The sequence below is a fragment of the Stenella coeruleoalba genome (genome assembly GCF_951394435.1).
Source record: "Stenella coeruleoalba genome assembly, chromosome: 8".
NCBI classification, from domain to species: Eukaryota; Metazoa; Chordata; class Mammalia; order Artiodactyla; family Delphinidae; genus Stenella; species Stenella coeruleoalba.
Window position 1 is genome coordinate 53579495 of NC_137154.1, and position 25199 is coordinate 53604693.

Sequence of the window (25199 nt, forward strand, 5' to 3'; positions counted from 1 at the left end):
AATAAAACACAGATGCTGGACACTACCCCTCAGAATCGTTTGAGAATTAAATGAGACAACCACTGCAGAGGCCCAGAGAGGGCCAGTGGCTGCCTTGAGTCACACAGCAAGAGAGCAGAAAAGATGCTGGACTTCCTGTTTCCCAGCCCCAAACTCCCCCTTGCCCCAGCCAGCCCCTCTTGGGTCTGGGGTCCCATGCTGGGGCCTGCATCCTGCTGGAGGTCTGGTCTGTGTAACCTGGCAGCTGGTCTCCATGAGCTCAGGAAAAATAGACCGTCAGGCCGCTCAGGCTGGGCCCAGTCCCTGCTTCGCTGGCCTGACCTGGCCTCCCCGGGGGGCCTTATCTGCCCATTCTCTCCTTTCCCACCAGGCTAATCTCTCCCTCTTTTCAAGAGTTCCTGTTTCCTTTCTGCCGCCTTCTTGTCTCTCTCCCCAGGCCCTGTCTCTCCCGTGTCTCCAGCTGGCCTCCCACACTTGGTCCAGGAGCCTCCTCAAAGCGGCTGGTACTATCATCCCTGGGGAGTTTCCATCTCTAGGGCTTTCCCAGTCTGGGACTGCCGCCCCCGTAGGAGGGAGGGAGAAGGAGTGTGGCTCAGGTCAGGAATCCTGCGGGTGACAAGCGTTTTGACACCCACAGATCAATACCTGGGCCTTTTGAATTCTTTGGGTTTGCTACTGGCTCGGGGGGCCTCTACAGGGCTTCCAGTGCAATGGTTTGAGGATATTGACTCCAGAAGTCCAAGGTACCAAGGTTTTATGGCTCTGAATCTCTGAACACAGTGAGATCCTGGGACACTAAGAGCTCCGAGTTTCTGGGATTCACACCAGTGAGGGTCCACCCCGCCACACCTGAGTAAGGGCCTGGCTTAGCCGAATGCTTAGAGCCCCGACTTGCCAGGGAGGAACAGCCCAGGGAGCAGCTCTCCATGGCCCCTGGGTTGCCCACCCCCTGACCAGCCGGAAAGGTACAGAGCTTCCCTGCAGGCCTGGCACTGGCCAGCGGCAGGCCCACTGAGTCAGGGGCCCAGTTGGGTCTCCTGTCCTGAGCCAGAAACAGCCTTCAGTCTTCCACATGCTCTCCCCGTGCTTAGCCAGAGTGAGGACGTGTGAGAAGGGGTTTGGTGTCAGACACACCTGGGCTCCCAGCCCTGCACTGCTATGAACTTACTGTGAGATCTGGCCCAAGTGGCCTCCCTTCTCAGAGCCTCACTTTTCTGACCTGTTGGATGGAGATAACAACACCCACCTGGGCCTGCTGTGAAGCTGACTCTGGACAATGTGTTTGGAATAGCACATAGTAGGGGCACAATAACAGGTAGCAGTTACATTATTACGACCACCCTTTCTGAGAGGCATTCTGGGGCCTTGGTCTGGTTTCCCCATTTGCTTGTCCTGGTTAAGGTCCGAATGACACCCCAAAATCCAACATTTCCAAGACATGTACTCAGCCCCTAGGGTGACTCTGCTGGACCCTGGAGCCCCATGGGTGAATTGGGCTGGTCCCAGTCCATGAGGAGGCCCCGGACTGGGCAGTGGGGGGGGGGAGGGTGAGGCAGACACAGACACAACACAAACCTCTATAGCACCTTGGCTCAGTGCAAAGTGGGAGAGGAACACAGAGGTCGTGGGAACCCAGAAGAGGCCACTGGCCCAGGCTGGGGGTGGTCAGGGAAGACTTCCTGGAGGAGGGGACCATTTACTTGGGCCTTGGAGGAAGAGTGGGCCACTGTGAGCATGAGTGTGATGGCTGCTTTAAAGGTTCAAAGGGTTGTATAGAGCTTGAGGGCATCGGGAAAGGCTTTGTAGAGATGGCTCTGAAGGCTGAGTGGGATTCCAACACGGAAAATGACATTCCAGGCCTGCTGTGAAAGAACAACAGATGCCCAAAGGGAGGTTGAATAGAGAGGGTGCCTGGGAAGTTGCAGGAAATGTGGCTGGAAGAGTCACCTGGGGCCTGGGGGAGGGGACTTGTATGCTAGGCCAGGGAACTGGGGATTGGTCTTACGGGCCATGGGAGCCAATGTGGAGCAGGGGCAGCCCTGAACCTGGGAGAGCACACACTCCAGGCGCTTGTTCAACAGAGGCTGAGCTTTCTGCAGAGATGCTGGTGGGAGGTCCGCCCTGCAATGCCCCACCACCGGCCCTCGGCCTCTTATCAGTTCTGTGACCACAGGAAAGGCCCTTCCCATCTTGGAATTTCCTCATCTGCAAAACAGATTGAGAGACCAGAAGACTAACCTCGAGCGAGGTTCCTTCCAGCCTCTGATTCTGTGACTCTGGCCACACAGCCCTTCCTCTTCCCACCCTGTGATTGGTCCAGCCTCTGTGGGCGTGTCCACACCATCCCACCCTGGATCTGCCCCCACCATCCCAGGTTGTGTCTCAGTTGGCTCTGGGGAGTGGAGAGCTCTCCTCTCAGCGTTTGTGTCTCCTCCCTGTGCACCGAAGTCCAGTTTATAATGTTCTTTCACATCCTTTGTCTGGTGTGGTCACCCCACAGCCAGAGCAGATACAGATGATTAATAATTACTTCCATTTGGGGGACCTACTGTAGCCCAGGACACTCTTTACTTGCTCATCAGTGCTGCTCATGTCCCAGGAAGAGAGGCTGCAGCTCAGAGAGCAACTGGGACCCACACCCCTCCAAGACCCTCTATTCACTTGGCAACAGCTAAGACCCCCAGGATTCTCCATCTTCCTGGCTGTTACCTCTTGGTCTCTTCGCCTCTTTTCCTCTTCATCTCCCCGACCTCCAAAGCGCAAATGCTCCAGGCCCAAGCCTTGGCCCTCTTTGCTTTTCTATCCCGTCTTTTAGTGACAATGTCCAAATGTCCATCTCAGCCCCAGGCTCTCCTCAGAGCCCGGCTTATCTGCCCGTCGTTTCCACTTGGGACCCAACCGACATCACAATCTCCACCGAGTCTGAACCCTAGAGTTCTCTCTCCACCCCCGTCCCAGCATGCGTGCGTCCAAGCACTCGGCCAAAACCCTTGTAGTCCTCGGTCCTCCTCGCCTTCAAGTCCCACAGCCATGAAAAGCACAAATCTAATGGCTCCACCTTCAAAACAGAACAGGAATCCAGTCACGCCCACTGCAGCCAGCCTGGTCCAGACATGAGGCTGGGGGCCTTTTCCAACCACCCCTCAATTTCCACCACCAGCTTTACAAACGGAGAAACTGAGGCTAGGGAGGGAAAAGCCCTCCCTACAGGTTTCACACAGAAACCCTGCTAGGGCTAGCTGGGGCGTGGTTCTGCCACCACCTCCCTGAGGTCTGCATTCCCAGCTCCCGGGTAGGTTTTCTCTTGAAGCCACTTAGCAGGTCTGATGACACAGCCAGGCTATGTGCGCCTGCATGTGTGTCCCTGGGGAACAAAGAGTCTGCCAGCTGGGTTTGGGTTTCAAGACGTCTGTCCTCGCCCTTGACCGGGAGATCTTACAAGGAGGCTGGGGCCTGAGCTGGGTGGTGGAGCGTGTGGGGAACATCAATCGGACGCCGCCTCGCCTGGGAACCGGAGACTTCACCCAACCAGCCCCAGGATCCTCTGAGCTCACTTGAGGAGGCCAGAAACTGCAGGGGCGGCCTGGGGTTCTCAGCATTTATTTCATACAGCTGTTTAAAGAGCTTGTTTAAAATACAGATCATATATATATATATATATTTATATATATAAAATATATAAAGAGGAATTGAGGCCAGCCACCCCAAAGAAAAAGCTATGTTTTATAAATATTTCTGTAGCTCCCACATCCCAGAGGAAGAAAAACAAAACAAAACAAGGAAACATTTACAACCCAAGCTAGTGGTTCCATGTGGTGGGCCCAGTAGGCTCAGACCCTGGGGTGGGCCGGGGGTCTCGAGGGCTAGGCCTGCAGAACATTCTGGTGAGGAGAGGCTGACCTCCCACTTCCCAGGATGCTGGAGTCTCTGGCTAAGAGAGGTCGAGTCTGTACCAGTCTTGCCAAACCCATGCCCCTGGCTTCTTAGACCCGCCTGGAAGGCAGCAGGTGGGCACTCCAGGGCCTCGGGCTGCCAGGTTATTTTTAACCTTGTCGGTTTCCTTTGATGTCCTGGCCCTCTTTCCCGGGTGGCCCGGCCTTCTGTTCCTGGTGGTTTCCAAGTGGAGGCAGAGGACAAGCCTCCTTCCACGTCTAGCATCTGGAATTCACAAGCCAAAATCCACGGGGCGTCTCCAGGCCCCTTGGCCAGCCTCTGAGGGTCCCCGAGGAGCGGAGCAGCCTCACTTGCAGACGTAGCGCTCCACCGTGCGCTCACACCTGCGGCAGGTGACATAGCAGCACCAGTGGTACTTGCAGTGGCACCGCTCGACCACACGGTCTGTGTAGGGGTTGTAGCCGCGTCCACAGCACATGAGGTCACAGCTGTCACTGCCATGTGACGTCTTGTTGCACTGCCTGGAGGGGGAGGGGAGGTCAGTGAGCATCCTGTCACCCACCAGTCCCTCCACTCCCAGCCAGGCAGCCCCAGCCTCTTCTGACCACGGCTGCAGCCTCAGTCCCCCTTGGACGGTGTTTTGGTCTTTGGGGAATTTAAAATAACCCTCTTTCCCAGGGGTGCTTCTCACTTTTCCCTATATTTCCAATAGGCATTCGTCAAAATGAGGGGGTGTTTTGTTTCCTTTGTCTCTTTTCCTACATCTTCTACTTCTAAATACTTGAAAGTGTCTCAAGCCACTGTCTAATAATCCTATCTTCGTATTTAATCCTTAATTATATTGTAACAAGCGTAAAGATCGTTTTTACTTTTAGAATCCCAGGATAAATTCTGAAACAAACAAATGGCATCGGATGTGAGGCAAACTGAGCGTTCGGCACTCTCTTGGTGGAGACAGAGGGTCCGTCAATAATTTGCCCCCTTTGAACCAGGCGCTTCCCTCCAGTATTTCATCTTATCCGAGGCAGGCAAGGTCTTTGGGTCAGTGGAATTACTATGCCCATTTTTCCCAGATGGAAACAGGCTCAGCAAGGGCAGAGGCCTGCTCAAGGTCTCACAGGAGTTTGTGGATAAGCAGGGCTCAAGCTCAGGGGTCCTGAAACCAAATCCAGTGCATATTCTCCCCACCCTAAAGGGCAGAGAACCCATGGGCTGCCAGGGGCTGCATTTCTTCCTGAATCAGTCCTGTGGGCAAAGAAGACACTGAAGGTCGCTATAAAACCCAAATATCCTCGCCATCAGTTCTTCTGTCTAGCGAAGAAACATCTGTGCAGGTTGGCATTTCATCTAGCTGGACTTAGGCTCGACAGGGATGCTGTCATGGGATGCAGCTGGATCCCCACAGCCATGTGGACTAAGGAATCCCAGAATGTCTGAGGTGGGCAAGCCCTAGACATGACCAAATCCAACCCTCATATTTCCTGATGGGGAAACTGAGGCACAGAATGGGGAAGGGACTTGCCCAGCATCACACAGGGTGAGCACAGGGTCTGTGAGAGCTCAGGAAGGCTTCCTGGAGGGGGAGGGATCATCCAGACCATTGCATGAAAGATGAACAGGAATCTAAGACGAAGGGGAGGAGAAAGGGTGTTGGGGGCAAGGAGGACAAACACCCTGACCTGACCTAATCTAAGGGGACTGAGAGATGGATGGAGGAGCAGGGCTGGAGGCAGGGAGGCCAGGAAGGCTGCTGCCAGCAGCAGCTGAGTAAGAGAAGCTGAAGCCTGAGCTGGGAAGGAGCCATGGGGAGGGAAGCAGGGGAGCACTTTGGAGGGGGAGTCAGGAGGAGACGGCAACCTGCGTGTGGGGACTGGAAGCAGTTCCGGGCAGGAGGGAAGAGCAGAAAGAACACAGGCCCCAGAGCCAGAAAGACCTGGGTTCAAACCCCAGCTCTGCTTCTTACGGGCTGTGTGACTTAAGGCAAGTCACTTAACATTTCTGGGCTTTGTTTAGTCACTCGACACCATTAGTCTCCCTAGCCTGAACCTGAAGGTCTCTGGATGACTCCTCTAGGAAAGGGCAGTGGAAGGGGGCAGAGTTTCATTTTTATTTCTGGGTCCCTGACATGCAATGTTTGAAACATGGCCTCCAACCTCAGAGCCAGACAAGACCCGCGATGGTGCCTGTGAGGGGGAGCTGGGGAAGCTGGGGCCTGGAGAAAGGGCAGGTTTCAGAGTTTGGAATAGGAACTGCTGAGGAGGCTTCAGTTCACCAGGCTGGATTTGAGGAGGGCATCTTGCCCAGCTGGGGGCCCAGCCACGTGTACCACCTGTGTACCTGCCTTTTACAGTTAACAAAGCTCATTTGCATCCAACCCCCTGTACCCCCCAAATCCCTAATTTAGTAAAGCTCACGTTTCCCCTCCTCCAGGCAGCCTTCCTTGATGTCTAGGCTGAGTCAGGGCCCCTCTGGGCTCCTCATTTTCCCTGTCACAGTCTGAGCACTTGATGTCCCTCCCCATCCCTGGTGCCTGCCAGAGCCTCATGTAATGCTGTAAGAAGTGTCTGTGGTTGTGAACCACTGAGATGTAAGGGCTGTTTGTTACTGCAGGAAGAGCTGACCCATACAGCTGTCTGCAGAGGCCCAGAGCTGAGCATGGCAGGAAGCCTGGGGGCGGTGGGGGATAGCATTCTGAGAAAGCAAGGGTGGTAGCTGGTGCTGTGGAATGGGGCCTCCTCGTCAATAGTTTGGGGGCAAGTCCTAGGTGCAGAGTCGGGACAGCTGGGAAGGAAGAGGCCTGGCAGCCTTGGGGAGGGGAGACTGTCATTCACAAACCCTTCCTACAGCACTGACACCACCCAGCAAGGAGGGGCTGCTCCGTAAATGTGATTAGAATCACTTGCCAACCTTCCCAGGTGAGTGGTATCATCCTATTGGCACAGAAGACGAGACTTGAGCCTTAGGTAGGTGAAGGGATTTGCTCAAGGTCCCACAGCTAGGAAACTGCAGCGTCAGGGTGGGAACTGTCCTTCCCTGATGCGCGCGCACGCACGCACGCACGCACGCACACACACACACACACAGCGCCCCGTGGATCCAGGGAGACCCTCTCTTTGCTCTGGGGTCCTCAGTGCGCTTCCCCCAGGTCCTCTGGGTTCTAGAATCTTCCCCCCAACCCCATCGTCATCACACCCACCCTGGCTGCCTCAGCCCAGACTCTCGCTCCTTCCTGTCTCCCTGGCCTGACCTGGTTCCATCTTCATTCTGCCTGAGTCTCTCAATCTGGCCTCCAGATGGGAGCCTGGGCCTCCTTGCAGAGCCTGCTGCCCTGGCCTGTGAGGATGGAGCCCCCCAAAGCAGTCCCCCTCTCCTGGAGACAGGAACGTGGGCTGAGGAGGAAGCAAAAGCTGGCCAGGAACCAACTATGTGCCAGACACGTTCTCAGACACCCTCACTCTGGTTCAATATTCTTTTAACCTGGAAGAACACTAGTTTTGTGGAATGCTATTAGGGGCTCCTTAATAAAAGAGTTCCACAGCCAAACACCTCTGGGAAACACTGGCTTAGACAGATCCTTTACTGCGGGATTCCTCAGAGCCTTTAATATGTTCTCGTGCCTTGCAAATCGCCAAAGAGAATTTCCAAACGTATTTGATCGCAGAACTATTTCTTTATAGCATTTCAGGACTGGATTCCTCCTGAACCATCTCTGGGAAGAGCTGCTCCCCTGAATCCTCACCAGCCCTTCCTGGCACATAGTAGGTCTGTAGTCACCACTGGCTCCCTCCTTCCCTCCTGTCCTGAATCGGCTTCAGCAGCTGGGATGGGACCTGCTGTAGGGACGCCAGCTCTAGCTCTGAAATGGGGGACCGGGGGGAGAAAGCTGGGATCTGGGAGGTGGGTGAACGCAGGCGGGGACATGGGAGCGCCGTCTCCCCACAGAATGCAGGCCGACCGCGCTCTCCTGCTGCCCCTCTGAAAAGCACTTGTCCTGGTTCCAGCTCCACACTGTGCAGACTTCCTGTGCGGCCACGGGCTGGCCACTGCTCCCACCTCCCCTTGTGCCTCAGTTCATTGGTCCAGCTCACAGGTTGTATGACATTTATCCTTCGCTTATTCATTTGATGGACATTTACTGAGGATCTATTTTATGTCAGGCAGCCTCTTTCCCAGCCCCTGTCCCCCAACACAGTCACTGTCTCTTCCCCCCTGTCTCCCACACTAGGGGGCAGATGGGATGGGGGCCTCCCACGAGCCTCCATTCCCCAGGAGCCCCTGCCTGGGCAAGGTACGTAACAGCCGTGCCCAGGAGCTCTGCCAGGGGCCCCTGGGACCCCACACCTCCACCTGGCGTTCAACTGGGTGGGGACTCCGTTCCCCGAATGCTGACTGTGTGCCTGGCCCCGAGCTGGGATGGGGCATGTGCCACATGGCTGACGCTTCCTGCCAAGCTGGCGGCGGGCCCTTACCTGTCCTGCGTCCCATGGGAGCCCACCTTCTCGTTCTTCATGCAGAAGTCAGGGGAGCTCTGCAGATAGACGAGCTCCGAGTCCTTCACAGGCCGGATGTCCAGGTCCTTGGGCACAAGGTGCTTGCGGGTGCCCATGGGTCGGTGCACCACCTTGGTGGCCGACAGGTAGCGGGTCTTGAGGTCGGCGGCCACATCCCGAAGCTCCTGCAGCCCCTTCCAGCAGGTGCGGATGGAGCAGGAGCCAGACACCCCGTGGCACTTACACTTCATCTCCAGAGAGGCACGCAGAGCCTGCGGACAGCGGAGGGCGTCGGGCTGGGCAGCCAGAGCCCCCTCCCTGGCCTGCCCCGGGGCCCTGCCCCACCCTTCTGCCTGCCAGTGCTCTCAGGGAGTCACCACCTGCTCCGGGCCTCAAGTGACAGGGCTTTTTGCTCTAAAGGATCCTTAGCTCCTCCTCCAACCTGGGGGGCAGCTGGGAGGGGCAGGAAGAGAGTGGCTTTTGCAGGGCTAACGGACGCCATCTATACACCTAGTGTACCAAGTGCTCTCACACTTAAAATGGCTTCCTCATCACAGAAGCCCTTCATGGGGGATATCATTCATTTCTCCATTTAAAAAAGAGGAAATGAAGGCTCAGCGAGGCTGAGTCTCTTGCCCAAGGCTACACAGCTAGAAGATCTTGGGCTGGGATTTGAACCCAGGTCTGAGGGCAATTCCAAAAGCCATGGCTTTTCATTATTCTATGCTTTTTCTCTCTCACAAAATGCTTGCTGAAAAGAAGGTGGCGCGGAGAAGAAAAGGAAGGGAAGGAGGGAAGAAGAGGCAAGAGGTGGGTGCTTGGGGGGGGCGGCCCTGGCCTGGCTGGCCGTCCCCTCTGCTGCCTGTCTTCACGTGTGCTGAGCGGGTGTGTAACTGCTACCTTGCAGAGTCGTTGAAAGGATTCAACGAGATGACATATATGAAAGAGTTTTGTGAACTACAAAAGTTAAATCAATATTTGGTTTTGAAAAATCAGTCTAAGTAAGAATTATGGTGGAGAGGGGAGGCCTGGGCTTGGGGCCTGGGGAGACACTAGCCCTGGCTTTGGAAGTGACTCTGTGCCACCATCTTCCACGGGCCTCAGTTTCTCCCTGCGTACCTGAGGGGCATGAGTTGGGACGCCTTCTGCAGGTCTTTCAGTTCTGCAGGCTAAGCGCCAACTCCTTGCACACAGGACTCAGATCCCTCTGCCCACCCCCCCGCCTGCCCTGTGTACTCTACTGCAAGGGTTATGGGTCCCCTGGGCCTACCCCTGCATCAAAAAGATGGGGAAACTGAGGCACACGGAGGGCAAGGACTTGCCCAAAATCACACAGGGAGTTAGTGAGGAAGCTGGTCAAGGTCCCAGGGCTCCCTACCCCTCACAGTGCCAGGAAGTGGGGAATGAGGGAGTCCACTTGGGTCTAGAGTCTGGAACTGTCTCAGCAAAGCCTGTGGAGAGCACATAGTGAAGTGAACCCGACTGCAGGGCACATTCAGCCTCCCAAGGGCACAAGGTACTTCTGAGTCATCCAGGAGAGGTAAACCACATTCAGCTCCTCAGCTCAGACGGCGGGAAGGGGCCCAGGCTTCCTGAGGCCATGGTGCCGGTGCTGACCGCGCAGTCATCTACCCTCCCGGGCCCTTGCAGACAGCCCCAGGGAGGCCAGCTCCTTGGCATCAGGGCCCCTGGGAAAGGGCTGATGTGCCTCTGAGGCTGAGGACCCTGTCTGGACTGCACTGTGGGATGGGACGGCTGTACCCCCGGCAGCATGAGGCTCAGGCCTGGCCATGGGCAGGAGTGGGGCTGGGTTCTTGGGCAGGAGGCTGGGTGAAGGGCTCCCAATGGGTTTCCAAGGGTGTGGGGGGGTGGGCCAGCAGGGTTGGGAGGCAGGAGTTCTGGGTCCCTAGCCAGGTTCTGCTACAGATCCACAGGGTGACTTGGCCTCAGTTTCCCCAACTGCCCCAAAATGGCCTGGATGTCCTAGAATCCTTACAAGAGGGAGACCAGAGAGAGAGGAAGGTGAGGACAAGGAAACCTCTAGACCTGGAGTCCCATAGACCTGGGCTCCATTGCACTGTGTGTCCTTGGCCAAGCCAGCTAAGTTCCTTCTGCCCCACGTGGTGCTTCTGCATAATGGGCCTAACGGGGCTGCAGGGAAGAGGTCATGAGATGCCATCCACACAGGACACTCTGCCCCTCCAGGACCAGTTCCCCATCTGTAAGGAGGGGTAACAGTACCTCTTCACAGTGTGGTTTTGTGGACTACGGGAGAGAAAACTAATCAAGGACCCACCACAGTGTCTGGCACACCGATCGGTACAAAGTTGTTTTTTTTTAAATTTTCAAAAAATAAAAAGGTCCATTCATTCACTTATGCATTCACCCCAACCTCCTGTGGAATGAGGTGAGGAATTAATGCAACACTGATAATAACAGACATGGAGGGGAAACCGTGTTTAGGAGGTTGGGGTGGGTTTTGGAGCTGGGAGAGAGTCCCCATTAGATCCAAGGAGACGACCCTTTAGCAAGGGTCTGCTGCTCCGCAGTCCTCTCCATGCTTCCTTCCACACCGGCCTTGGCCCAGAGCCCCAGAGGAAGAGCCTGAGGAACGTGACCAATGGGGACCAGAGAGCACCAACCCACCCCATTTTATAGATGGGAACAACTGAGGCCAGGGAGGAAGTGACTCGCCCAATGTCACACAGTGAGTTTAGAGCTCCTGACTCCCAGCTCAGTGCTCCTTCTGCTCCACCGACGTTCTCCAGCCCAAATCCTGGTGGACCCCCTGGAGGAGGAGGAGCCAGGCAAGCCCCAAGCAGCTGGAGAGGGAAGAGCCAGGGGAGGCCAGGAGCACATCAGTGTGGGTGGATCAGGGCCCGTCCCCCCGCCACCCCTCCACCAGGGCACACTGGGCGGCCCTTTTCCGGCCAATTGGCACAAGCACAACCATCTGGGGGGTGGGGGTGGTTACCTGTCTCCCCACTTCACTGTTGTGTAGACGCATCAGTTTATTGGCTTGGGATCCTGTTTTTTTCACCTTCATAGGAGCATCGGAAAACTTGGCCCCCATGAGGAGCCCGTAGCTGAGGTTGTCCGCACATCCTCCCCAGCGGTTCCCGGGCCCGGGTGGCTCACCTGGGACGGGGCCGCAGGAGCAGCCGGGCAGGTCGCCGGAGGTGCAGGCCCGGGCGATGGCGTGGCTGATGGCGGCCGCCGACAGCGCATACACGAAGGCTGACTCCCGGGTCCCTGTGGGGAGGTGTGGGGTCAGCCGGGGCGGGCGACCCGGGGATAGGACCCTGCCCAGACCTGAGGGCCCCCGCCTGCCTCTGCGGGGTCGGGTGGGACAGGGGCAGCAAGCAGGTGGAGGATGGCACGACGACCATTCATCTGTCACGCCCCCATCCTCCCCCAAACGCACTAGCTGACCTGCACACTCTCACAAAGCACGCAAAGCCAGCCCCCCAGGGCACACCCTCACTCACACGCTCACCATGCTGCACTTTCCTCCCTGCTTGCCCTGCACCCAGCGTTAGGGGCTGCTTTCGGGAACAGAAGGCCCAGTCCCTGAGCTCCTCAGAGACCAGTGAGCAAAGAGCCCGCTGTGGGGTGAAATGTGACCCCTGGTCCCTGTGAATGTGACCTTACTTAGGAATAGGCTCTCTGCAGGTGTAACTGACCTCAGATGAGGTCATTAGATGGAGCAGGGTGCGCCCTAATGCAATGACTGGTGTCCTTATAGGAAGACGGAATTGGGGATACAGAGACAAAGAGGGCGGAGGCCACGGGACAGAGGCAGAGACTGAAGTGATGCAGGAGCACCGAGGAGCACCGAAGCCTGCGGCAGCCCCGGAAGCTAAGAAGAGGTGGGGATGGATCCTCCCCCAGGGTCTTCAGAGGGACCCCTGCTGACACCTTGACTCTGACCTCAGACTTCCAGCCTCCAGCACCGTGAGTCAATTCTTCTGTTGTCAGAAGCCCCCAGTGCGTGGGCCTTTGTTACAGCAGCCCCAGCAAACTAAGATGGAGCCCAACGTGCCTTGGCAGTGGGGTGTCCTGGCCTTGCGTCCAAGCAAGTTACCCCCCTTCTCAAGCCTCAGTATCCTTAACTGTAGAGTGGGAATGAAAATACCTACCTCACAGGCTTGCTCTGGAGCTCAGGTAATTCAGGAAGGAAGGAGGCTTTGTAAAGTGCTGCACAAATGTTAGCTGTCACCGTGTGGGGGAAAGATGAGATCCACTGGGGCATTCCTACCCTTCAAAAGCCTCTCTATGATACACAGGACCCCCAAATCCACCCCCAGAAGTCACCTCCTCCGGGAAGTCTTCTCCACAGATGTTCTTTAGTCCCTACATCACTTTGTGCCTTTCCCAGCACCTTCAGTCGGGATGGTCTAGAATTAACTGCTCCACACCTGTCTGCCCCGAGGGCAGGCTCAGTCGCATTCTCATTACAGACCCCCCACCCCCAGAGCCTTCCTGCATCATTCATTCCTTTGTTCAGGCGTGAGGGGTACCTGTGCATTTGTACTGTCATTCAGGCTCCCCGCACTGGTATATTCACTCACTATATGTTCATTCATTCAACAATTCACGCCCCAATACCCATGTCCACCACCCACCCGTGTACCCATCCATCATCCAGCTATTCACTCATCCCCCCATCACACTTCCAGCCATCCATCCATGAATTCACCCACCTATCTAAACACACATAGATTGATGCCTGAATTCATCCACCCCACCCCACTCGCATGCATTCCGCAGGCCCTAGCAGCCTCCGCTGGCCCCCTACCTCTCTCCAGGTCAAGCAGGTAGTTGGGGGCGAGCTCGATGGAGGAGCAGTTCCAGCGCATGTCCGCGAAGGCCCGGCGGCAGGCCTTCATGACCTCGCGGGCGGCGTGCACGATGGTGTGCATGAGCTCCAGGTTGCTGCGGCACAGCTGCACCTGCGCGGACACCAGGCCCTCCAGCTGCTTGCAGTGCTGCGTCTGGTTCAGCGCCAGGGCCGCCGGGGTCTTGGAGAGCGCCCTGCACACAGGCCAAAAGGCAGCAACCAATGGAAGGGAAGTCAGGGCTGTGAGGGGCCGTGCTGCTTCCACCCGCTGTACCGGCCCCAGCCTCTCCTCCACAGTCTTGGAGCCTTTGCTGGAAGGAGCTGGGAAACCAGGAGGCCAAGCACTGTCCCCAGCAGAGCAACGGCTCCCCCTCCCGCCCCCGTGTGACCTTGGGCACATCACTGTCCTTTTTTGGGCCTTATGCCCTCATTCATAACATAGGATCCTGGCCCCCATCCTACCTAAGCTTTATTATAATTATACTAACAATAAACAGTTTTATAGCTCACAAAGCACTCATATCCACTGCCTTATTTAGTCCCACACAGCTGTGAATGATTACTCTTCATTCAACATTCATTCAATACTGAACATGCTAGACGCTGTGCTAAGTGCTGGATTATTATATCATCATCATCATGGTAATACATACTATTAATTGACCATTTACTAGATGCACAGTGTGAGCTAGGAGCTTCCCACTATGGCTTCGTTTAATTATTAAACCCATTTATTAGGCTGTAAGATCCCACATACAGGCAAGGGATTCATTAAAAGATTAAAGAGCCACTCAGTTTGCTGATAAATTGGACTTAGCCATTAACTTGCTATGTGACTTTAGATAAATCGCTGTCCCTCTCTGGGTCTCAGTGTCTACACCTCTAAACTGTAGTTCCCAGAACGGGTTCCAGGGAGACACTCTGAAAAAAGGGATCCAGGGTCAGTCAAGCACAGTTGGGGGATGTGATATACTACAACCCGCCTTGAAGGGTTAGCAATGCACATTCACATTTTAAAGGCCCTGAGAAGTCCTGCAGCAAAGCAACAGGCTTGGTTTTGTTTAACTTCCAAGTCTGCTGAGCACAAAACCCTATATTTGAGGAGTGCTGACCTCCTCCATGCTTTGGGAAATGCTGGCCTAGGGGGTCCCTGTGACCTCTAGTGATGTTATAGGACCTAAGAGCTTCCAGATCCTGGTTCTGGGCACTGGGATTCCAAGACTCTAGGACCAGGGGTCGAGCCTGCATTCAGCTTCTCCCAGGCCTTCTCTGAGGAGCAGACTGCATCAGGCAGTCCCTCCTCTTAAGTGGAGGCTAGAGGGACCCCACAGCCTTAAAGGGTTCCACATAGACCCACCCCCTACTCTAGGGCCAGCTGGTCCTCGGAAACCCAGCAGAGACCCTGGAGGGACAGGCGGCAAGAAGGGGCCAATCTTCAGGCCCAAGTGCTAGGTGCCCCACTTGCTGGGACCACAGCAGACCTCACCCAGCGTCAGGACCGAGACCTGGTGAGGCCCAGCTCCTCGAGGCCCTGGCCTGAGATCCCAAGAGAGGCAGCCTGGTGCCAAAGAACGGCACGGGCCTGGGCAGACTCCTGGCTCTGTCACCTCCACTCCCCTTGTGACCTTGAGCAAGTCAGGCAGCCCCTCCTCTCCATCAATCTCCCAGCATTGTCTGAGGGATTAACTCAATGTGGGTCACATGCTCTGCCCAGGGCTGACACATCATGGTCAGGGCTCTGTGATGGAAGCTACTAGATTACTGCGTCGGTGGCCTTTTCCTACCTTAGCTTCCTGCACCCACTCAGTCAAGGCCAAGGGCTTCCATCTGACCTCAAGGCCCCTCAAAACCTGGCCCTAAAGCCCTCTCTGGCCTCCCGTCCTTGTCCCCCGTGTGTCCTAATACCTGCCACACCAGACTCTTGGCTTCTCTGACAGGGACTGCCCTACTACCACGCGTATGCCCAGGCTTTTCCTGATGCCAGGGATGCCTTTCCCCTTGCACCTGTTCCTAAATGAATAAATGAACTGGATCTACTTGTGGAAGAAATATTTACTAAGCACCAACTCTTCCCAGACATAGATCCTTTCCTCAAGGAGCTCCTCGTCTAACGGCTGCACAGACCTATCACCAGTTATAAGGCAATGGCCCAGATGTTCCAGTTCATGGGCTGGCCCAGGGAAGAGCTCAGGCTTTGGGCACCAGCTGTGTGAGCTGGGGAAGTTACCCAACCTCTCTGGGCCTCACCTGTTATAAGAAAATGATAAATTCTACTTCAAAAGGTGATGGCAAGACTTAAATATGACAATGGATGGAAAGCACTCGGGGCATTCATAAATGGGAGGGAGTCAGAAGACCTGGGTTGTGGCTCAAGCTCTGGCCTCTATGCGCTGGGCAATCCTGGGTAAACTGCTGCCCCTCTCTGAGCATCAACTAAAAACTGGGGACTCCTGGAGGTCTTGTAGGGGCTGAATGAGTTCATATGTGCTACACCGAGTCCTAATAGGTTAGTTTGCTTCCTGCTGCCTCTCTCTGCCATGCCCCACTCATCCTACACCTCCAAAATACAGAAATCATCCCCGAGGCCTGGGAAGCAGACCCAGGGCAAGTGGGCATGGCCTGGTGTCTGTGGTTGGAGTGGCACAACCCAGCCTGTCTGAGATTGACTGTGGGTATCTTGGGCCATCTTCCCTCACTGCGACCCCTGGCCCATCCCTACCCCACCAAGGCATGAGGCAAGAAACCTTTGGTGTATCTGGATGCGGACCTCAGGCATGGTTGCCTGACCCTGCCTATGACTGGGGAACCTGCTGCCTGAATTTCGGCAACACATACTGGATGAGAGGTGAGCATACAGGGACAGATATCATCCCCTCAGCCTGTTTCTTGGTTGTTACGGCCCCTCTGCCACCACCTAGCAAACACTGTCCACGCGCATGGACCCACTGTCCCAGGTGGGCACAGCACTCCCCAGTTTACAGAGCCTCTCATTTCATCCCATTCTTACAATGCCCGAGGGGCCTGGGAGATTATCACCCCCTTTGTACAGAGGAGGACGCTGAGGCGCTCCAGTGCCCAGGCGCTCGGCCTCCTCTGGACACCATCCTCCCTCAAACCTGGCCTCACCTTCCCAGGTCCCCTCTCTACTGGGCTTGGGGCCGTCCACGCTCAGCCTGTCCTGAGCCTGCTCTGCCCATCACCCTTGCCCAGCTTCCATCCTCCCCCTCTGAGCCACTTTTCTGTTTCACAACAGGAAGGATTACAGGAGATACACGAGAAAACACCCAGCACGGTACCCGGCACACAGCAGGCACTCATGCAGGGTGGCTGCCTCCCAGGTCCTTCCCCTGGGCTCTTGCTCAGAAAGTAGATAACGTAAGCTGAGACTTTCCCTGGGGAGCTCAGGTTGCGGCTCCCAAGCAGGGGTCCTCTGGGATCCTGGGGTCTGGGGACCCTGGGCCACTCTGGGTCAGTCTGTCCATCTCTTAAGTCATCAGGCATCCACCTCCCCAGCTGGTGGTGAGAGAGGTTCAATGAGGGAAACCCGGTGAGGATGTTCCCAGATGAGGCACAGACTGCCCAGGTGGGCAGAGGACAAACGGGAAGCATTCTGGAGGTCCTGGGTGGGCACGGGGCTGCGGAGAGAGCGGCTGGGACAGAGCGGCCAGCTGCGGCGTGCTGGGGGAGGCCTGCTCGCGGGAGCGTGCAGACTGGGAGATCAGGAGGCGGGAGGCAGCGGATTCCACTCCCGAGGAGGGCGATGCGGTCATCTGGTAATTAGTGGTAATGACCGTTTCTAACTAAGGCCCCCTTGGGGAGGTAATCAAGGATAGGGTGGGAGGCGGGGGAGTTACCCGTCTGGACATCTCCTCCGGCTTGCCTCACTGCAGCACACCCCTAATTGAAAACATTTTGGTTTATCTGGGGGCGGGTGCATGGGGGAGAGGGTGGAAGAGAGGACAGGAGGAAACAGAGAGTTCACAGGCGAGGCCTATGCCCAGGGTGCCGCTGGGGTGGCCGAGGTCTCTCTCATTCAGGACTTGGGGTTCTCCTGGGAATGGTGGGGGTGGGGGAGGCGCAGAGACCTGGGTTTCAGCTCCAGCTCAGCACATCTAACGTTCCACCTTGGGCAAGTCACTGCCCCTCGCTGGGCCTCAGAGTCCCCACCCCATTGTGGAAGTGGGGACACTGAGGCCCAGAGAAGGGCAGGGCTTGCCCTGACCTGTACACAGCCAGCCAATCAGAGGCAGAGCCAAGCTAGAACCCAGGACTCCTTATCACAGGCTAGGGCTCTTTCACTCCCATTGTAGAGATGAGGAAACTGAGGCTAACATGATTGATTTGCCTGAAGCCTGGCTCATGGCTAGTGAACTGGCAGAGCTCAGGCTGGGACCCAGGCCTCCCAACTCAGGTCTGGTGCTCCTCCTGGCCTCTCTGCGGCAGCTGTGTCCCTTCTGAGTCTCTTAGGACTCTTCCACAAGAGGCCCAGCCCCGGAGTAAGCAGCAGGCTTGGGGCTGACCGGGGTGGGTGGAGTGGCCTTTATGGGTCCTCCCAGCCACCCTAGGCCTTCCCCTCACTGGGCAACCCCCGTGGTTCACAGAAGGCTGGAACCATCCTCCCTGCCCACACTTCTGGTCTGAGTCTCCCAGAACCTGGCTTGGGTGGGAGGTGAGGTAGGGAGGGGTCCCCCAGGTTATTTCTGATCAGGTGCTTCCACCCCTTCTCCCTTACCCCCTACCCCACAGACAGCCCAAGCTGAGTCCCAGGTCCCCAGTGAGTGGGCAATCTGGGTCACTCAGCCACGTTTACTTTCATTTCCCATGTCAAATGCCCCTTTCCTCTTCAGCTCACTTTCCAAAGCCCAGGGCAGCAGGGTCCTCTGGGACATCCCCAGGACAGCTGAGTCTCCTGGATGAGTCCCCAGCTTCCCATCCCCACCGTACCCTTCCCTGTGCCCAACTGTCCTATGGCTCCCTGTGACCAAAAGGCCCCAGAGCCACCAACTTGACTCCAAGTCCTGCCTCTGCTGCCTGTTAGGTGTGACACCCAGTTCGTTAAAGACCCACTGAGCCTCCACTTCCTCTTCTGATTAATGAGGGTGATGGCAGAACCCACCTCACATGGTGGTTGGGAGATTTAAATGAAACAACATACATCAAGCGCTTAGAACAGTGCCTGACATGTACCAAGGCCACATACACATACAGACACGCAGAGTTGTTATTCTAAAACTCCACTCCTTCTCCTGCTTCCCCCTCTATCTTCAGCTCCAGCAAGAGTTTAACCACTATCAAAGAGGTTTGGCTTCGCGGAGCCTGTCTCCCTGGCTTCTCATCCCACATCCACCATTAATTAACTAGCTGTGTGACCCAGGGCCAGTTACTTAACCTCTCTGTACCTTAGTTTCCTCATTGGTAAAATGGTAGCGATAAGAATGTCACCTACTTCATAGGAGTGTTATCAAAGTTAAATGTCTAAAGCTCTGGGGATTTACTAGTAAGCTCCTGTAATTCCTGGCTTCTCTGTTTCCCCACACGCATCGTCCTACCCCTGCTGTTCCTTCTGCCTAGGATGCCTGCTTTGCATTCCATCCACAGCCATCGAAATCCTATCTATCCTTTGAAGCCAGACTCAGAGTCACCTCCCTTATGTGGGGCTAACCACACCTCCTCTGGGCTCCCATGCTCCCTCTCCTAGGACACAGCCCAAAGTCCACTTGGTACGTTTTATATGTCTGTCTCCCCCAACAGGCTGGGAGCTCTTTTAAGGCAGACAGTGAGTTGTACTCATTTTTTGTGGCAGCCTGGGCTATGCAGTGGGGACAGCATGGATGTTGGGCTGAACTAGCCATCTATTTTAGACCCTACCCAGCCACGTGCCAGCTTGGGGGCCTGTAAATTTCTCAGAGCCTGTGCGTTCCCACCGTGGTGTGGGAATTATAGCAGTGTCCCACCGTGGTGCGGGAATTATAGCAGTGCCCCACCGTGGTGTGGGAATTATAGCAGTGTCCCCCAGAACACTCTAGGGGTGAGCCCAGTTCTCGGCCTCTGATCCTCCTTGGGCCGGCCCTTTAACAAAGCCCTTCCCTCTCTGGACCTCAGTTTCCTTATCTGTAAAAGGTTGGTGGTGAGTGAGGAGGGCTTGGGCTCCCTGATCAGAGGTTCTCACCAGCTGCGACAGTGCCAGGTACCAGCAGTAGAAGGAGAGCGGCTGATGGCTCATAAAATTAGTCAGGACTGACTGAGAAGAGCTGGTGCCCCCAGGCTGGGAAGCTGCTGAGCTCAGGCTTCTCCTTACAAACAAGAAATGCAAGAAGATGGGGTTTTCCTCTCAAGAGAATTAATGGATAACTAAGCCCCAGAAGGGGTAGGGCTGGTGACCTCGAGACTGTTTGCCGGTGGCCCAGCCACTATTGCCCCGTCTTCCAGCTAATCCATGAACCGTCCTCGAAGCCCTTCCCCAGCCCATAGTCTGTCCCACGCCTGTCTTATCTGCATGGCTCCCCGCCCCGACCTGGAACTCTAGGCTGTGTCTTGTCCTGGACTTTTCCACAGCTCAGGGAGTTCCTCCACCCAAAGTGCCCTTCTCTCACTGCCAAACTCACCAAACTCCCAGAGACTCCTCAGGCCCATCCTAGGAGCACCACCCACGAAAAATCTACCTAGGGTCCCAAGGATGTGCCCCCCAGCAGGTGATCTCCTCTCCTCTGGGCTCCCACAACACCGCCCTGGGCTCTCCCGGGGCACTTGGAGTTATTTACAGCCTGGGCTTATCTCTTCCAGACCAGAGGGCAGCTCCTCCAGGAAGGGGCTGGCTTTTACTCCTTTCTCCCTGCCCTCCCTGCCCACAGCCCAGCACAGAGCAGGCACTCCCTTCTGCTGGATGGAAAGGAGTCTCTCTCCCACTTACCCCTCCATTAATAATTTCTACTTAAAGGACTACCCTTCAGCATCCGACAGTTTATGGGGTTCTTTCATGAGCCGCTTCTCATCTTACCCTCCTTTGACAGAGGAGGACGCTGAGGCTCCCAAGAGGCTGAGTGACACTTCCCCAAGGTCACCCAGGTGGAGGGGTCTGGACTGTTTGAGAACCTCCAGCTAGGGTCAGGAGACTGTCAAGGAACATAATATTGAGCAGACCTTGTGTGCAGGGCGCAGACCCTCTAGATTGGGCCCCTTGACCACGGTCTTTTTCCATCTGTCCCTGTGGAGGTCTTGTGCAACCCCCGGCCGCACGGAACAGGGCAATTCCGTAGTCCTCCACGCCCTGTCTTGCTCCTCCCGCAGGTAAGGACAATATTTAACAGAGGAGGAAAAGGAGGCTTAAAAAGGGTGACTTGCCCACGACCGCCAGGCAACTTCTGCTCCCGGGTCTTGGGCACGCTGGCCCGACCCAGGGGGCCCCTTAAGGCTCTCCGCCTCCCCCAGCCACGGGTCCCGGGGCCCATGTGCGTGGACGCGGGTCCCTACTTACAGCCACTTGATGCCATAGCACACATTGGTCTGGAGCGCCAGGGCGAAGAGCAGCGCCTGGCAGACCTGCGGCCGCGCCCTCATCCTCGCGCGGCTGGCGCGCCGGGGGGTCGCACCCTGGGGAAGCCGCGCCGAAGTCCCGCCGCGCGCCCGGCCGCCGTCGCTCCTCCTGCGCGCACGCCGCCTGCAGTCGGGGAGAGCGGAGGCAGCGGGTTAAGGCTGCGCGCGGGGCGGGGGCCACGCCGGGGGCGGGGGGGCGTTTTATTCAAATTACAAAGGAGGGGTCGGGGCCCGGGGAGGCCCGGCGCGCGGCCGGCGTAGCCTCCCGCCCCGCACAGCCCGGGACGCGGCCGGCGTCTGGCTCGAATTAAATGCCTCCGGAGCGCGGCCCAGGGCTTGTCCACCTAGTGCGGTCCCGGCGGGAAGCGAAGAGGGCGACAGGACCAGAAACTCCGGAGAAACCAGGCAGAGACACAGCGAGAGGGAGAGAGACCCTCAGAGAGCGAGGCTGAAAGACATTTGGCAGAGGGAGAAGCCCGGATAGGCACACAGTTCTCGAGAGGGACGGAAAGAAGACGAAGGGGGTCGAGGGCGGAGACCGCGGGCGGGCGAGGGGAGGAGCGGATTCGGGGCCCAGGATCTGGGTACTCATCTCCGCAATATTAATTGTTAGTTATTATGGGCCTGGCCATTCTCCTTCCCTGCTGGGCCTCGGTTTACCCCCTCTGTAAACTGGGGACACAATTGTGATTCAAATTGTGATTAGGACATAATTCACCTTTTAAAAAGAACATTCACCTAACGCGATCGCATTTTTTCCTCCCAGCAACCCTGGGAGATAGATACTATCACTGCCCCCATCTCACAGATGAGAAAACGGAGGCGCGGAGATGTGAAATAGGGTTGTTCAGCCAGCGAGCGGCAGGTCCATGCCCGTGTTTTACTCGCATGTCTACCCAGTGTCCGGTGAGATCATGGACCGTGAGAAGACAGGGAAATGGGGGCTGGATCTGGGCATCAGTTTCTCAGCCTGTGAAGGGGAGGATGAGAAATGGGATAGCAAAGGTCTTTGTACAGTGAAGGCTGTTCAGGGTCCTGAGTCTCTGAGTCCCTCTAGCGGTGCCCTTCTGGAGGGTCGGATGGTGCCCAGGCCGGAGCCAAGGCTGGGCAGCCTGGCCTTAGCTAAGCTGGGAAGCTCACGGGGCCGGCGCGATGCCGCCTCCGGCCGCCAGGCGGCGTCCTGGGGCCGCGGAGTAGCCCTTACCCCGCCCGCAGGCCGCAGAGTGGCTTTCTCCGGCTTTTCTTTTTCTCCTTTTTTTCCCCCCTCTTCATTTCACATCCTTAACTCCCTTCCCAGCTTCTTCCAAATTTACCAACAACTGGCGTTCTCCCGGATGCAAACACAGCCTCAGCCCCTCTACCCTGGGGAGGAGCAGACAAAGGGATTCCTTTCTAAAGGGTTTGTGGAGTTGGAAAAAGGAGGCGCCTTAGTGGGGGCGCTTGAGCGAGAAGTGGGGGGGTTTCCCATCTGGCTGTGTGACCTTGGGCAAGCCTTCCAGCACCCCAGCCTCAGTTTTCCCTTCTATGAAAACAAGGGACTGGACTTCACGCATTTCCTGAGGTCTTTCCAGCTTCCAGTAGCTTGCGGTTCTTCTGAGCTACCCTCTGCCTAAGTTTCCACTATTACGTCTACCTGCGTAGTGTGTGCATGTACGAGTGCGCCTTAAGCGCGCGCGCGCACGGGCGCACACACACACACACACACATTTTAAATCCCACTGTTTCCTGGAGCCTTCGGCATGACCCAGAGCAAGGCAGGGAGAAAACTCTGAATTACATTTTCTTTCTCCTCCGCAGAGTCCCCCAGCTGGGCGCCTAACACCGTGGCGCTCGCTACAAACTTTGCTGAATTATGGCACGGGGGCGGGGAGGCGGGGGTCGCAGTCTAACTGTGCCCCCTCTTCCCACCCAGCCTGTATCCAAACCTTTTGTCTTACTGGCCCTGAAAGTTTACCATACTCCTGAGAACGAGAAAAGTATCGGCTGGATATGGCGGGGGGGGGGGGGGGGAGAGGATCAAAAACTCCAGCCACTGTCTCTCCTCGCCCCCACCCCCTCCCAAAGTGTGGGCTCCCCCCTAAGGCGCCCAGCATTCCAGGGTAGGGAGGAGAAAAGGCTGCACTCGGAGAGACGAGAGCCCGGACTCACAGCAGGGGATCCGTGTCCAGCCCAACTCGCCCAGAGAGAGGAGGGGCCGCCCGGGTCACGGCGCACGGGGACCCAGGCGTCCAAGCTACCCCCGGCTCTTTCGGAGCGGCCCCGGTAGTCCCGGGCTTCTCCCTTCGCTGTCCCAGCACGTCGCTGGGGGAGGCGGCTCCTGGCCTGGGCCTCTGGGTTCTGACAGGTTATTCTTGTCCAGTGTCAGAGTGTCTAGGACAGCCGCGCGGGCCGCTGGGTCACCCTCAGCCTGCGCCTCGCGGGTCAGGGAGCCCTCGCCTCCCTGAGCCCCCGGCCCGCCAGGGGGCGCTAAACCGGGGTTCGAGGTGGGATACGCAGCAGCCTCCCGCGCCCTGGGACCTTGGGCAAGTCCCCTCCTCTTCCTGGACCCCCGTGTCCCCCCTCTGGGGATGGTATGAGGTGTAAAGTAAGTGCCCTCTCAATTCTGGTCTCTCTATAAGACATCCACTTGCCGTGGTCAGCTCCGAACTGCCCGACCCCTTGCTTCGGGCCCGGCTCGGAACCTCCCTTGGGGTCAGGCGCGTAGTGGGCCCGCGTCAAAGCACAGTGTCTTTGGAGAGATAAAGGGTCCCTTCCTCCTCCCGCTGGGGATAAAGTTCAAGCTACCTCTCTTGCAGCGGGCGACAGAGGAAACCTCTGGTGCACACTCTGGGCACCGCGAGCGCAGTAGCCACGGCCCGGCTCTAACAGGTGGTTGTAAGGCTTGGGCTCTGGAAGGCCCTGGAAACCCCGCTGCCAGGGCGGCTGCCCCTCTGAGGCAAAGCCGGCGTAGACACGCCGAGCTTCCCCTTCCCGGATGAGCCTGCACTGGGCCGGGAGCCGGCACCGCGCGACGGCGCTGAGTGTCCCCGCCGCGCGCCGGCGCTGAAGCCTCCGGGTGCGCAGCTCGCAGAGCCGAGCCGGAGAACCGGTGACGCCGATTCTGCTTCAAGATTACCTGCGACGCCAAGCGAGGCGGGGCCGCAACCCGGTTTTGACCCTGGCCGCGAGTCTTTTGAGATGTGTCTGTTGGGCTGCGGACGATGCGCCGGTGGCCCGCGAGACGGGTTATTTTGGAAGTGGGAAGGGTGGGGTGGGGTAACTCGGGGCACCTCCCACTACCCCCTCTGGGCCCGACCCCGAGCCCCTATGGACCGTGAGGGTCATGGAGGCACCTCAGCTCCGAGAGTTGGGAGGTGTGGGGCTCGTGCGCGAGCTCAGCCAGATGTTCGGGGCTGCTCCAGATGTGCCTCGGGGCCGGGACAGGACTTTCCTCCTCCCCACCCCCTAGCCTGGAGCTCAGGTCTGTAAACAAACTCTCGGTTCTCCCCCTTATCCCGCCGCTTCTGGGAGCAGGTCTCAAAGCGAGGCCTCCGCCCCGGTCCCCCAATTTAGCAGGAGCTGCCGTAGTTCTCTGCCTTTTGCCTCCCTCTCCTGCCCCGCCACACACACCCTGTGCCACAGGATCCAAGTCCCCCACCCCCGGGATGGCTCGGGCATGACCTCATCCGCGGGCTGACTGGGAGGGAGAGGGTCGAATCGGGGGGAACAGGGCCGGGAAGGCTCGAGGCGGGCCGCGGGAACTGCACAGCCCACCTCCACCGCTCATCAGCTTAAAGCCCGCGCCCCCAGCCCCCGGCGGCTGCGCTCGGTGAGGGGAATGCCGGGGAGAGCCGCGGAGGAGAGGTATGGAGAAGGTCTTGCTTTGCTTACCGGGAGCGGTTGCTCAACGGGGTCACGCCTTCCCCCTCGGACTCCCGAGCCCCGCGCCCTGGCAGGTCCCCGCTGAGAGCCCGCCCGCTGCCCGCGGCCACTGCTCACCTCCTGGGGCGCTCGCCTGGCCAGGAGGGCGGGGGAGCGGCGAGCGCAGCCCCCAGCGGACCCGGGAGCTCTCCGGGCTGGGCAGGCGGCGAGGGCGTCCTCTTCGCGAGCTGCCAGAGAAGCACGCCCGGGATTCCGGCAGGCAGAGGCCTGCTGGGGTCCCGCGGGGACTGGGGCGCACACTCAGGCTGCTCTGGAGGGCGCTCGGCTCCCGGGGCCTGCGCTCGCCCGCTCGCCGGAGCTCTCCGCCTCACCCGGCACGGTCTCTGGTGCCGGCCGCCCGAACTGCTTTATAAGGCACGGGCAGCTGCTTTGATCCGCCCACGTCAGCGCGCCGAAACCCCACCGGGTGGCTCCGGCCTCGCGCGGGGGCCGGGGGCGGGGTCCCCGCGGCTGCCACGCACCCGCGGCGCCAGCGGCACGAGAGGACGTCGCACCCTGTTGAGTTACAAAGAGGAGACTTA

At 57.6% G+C, this 25199-nt stretch overlaps 1 protein-coding gene across 4 annotated transcripts; it reads right to left on the reverse strand.

Moving 5' to 3' along the window:
* Positions 1–3590: 3590 nt before the first annotated feature.
* Positions 3591–24984, reverse strand: WNT11 (Wnt family member 11). Of its 4 annotated transcripts, none has more exons than XM_079928794.1 (6): positions 24736–24984; positions 20699–20881; positions 13183–13418; positions 11359–11636; positions 8364–8656; positions 3591–4415 (listed from the first exon to the last, which is right to left on the reverse strand). In XM_079928794.1, the coding sequence occupies exons 2-6, from the start codon at positions 20779–20781 to the stop codon at positions 4241–4243; spliced, it is 1065 nt and encodes a 354-aa protein (XP_079784920.1). In that variant the 5' UTR covers positions 20782–20881; positions 24736–24984; the 3' UTR covers positions 3591–4240. The 4 variants fall into 4 exon arrangements, with proteins under 4 accessions (XP_079784920.1, XP_079784919.1, XP_079784918.1 ...); XM_079928793.1 differs by having other exon boundaries at positions 24628–24759; XM_079928792.1 differs by lacking the exons at positions 20699–20881; positions 24736–24984 and having other exon boundaries at positions 13183–13730.
* Between the last annotated feature and the right edge of the window lie 215 nt (positions 24985–25199).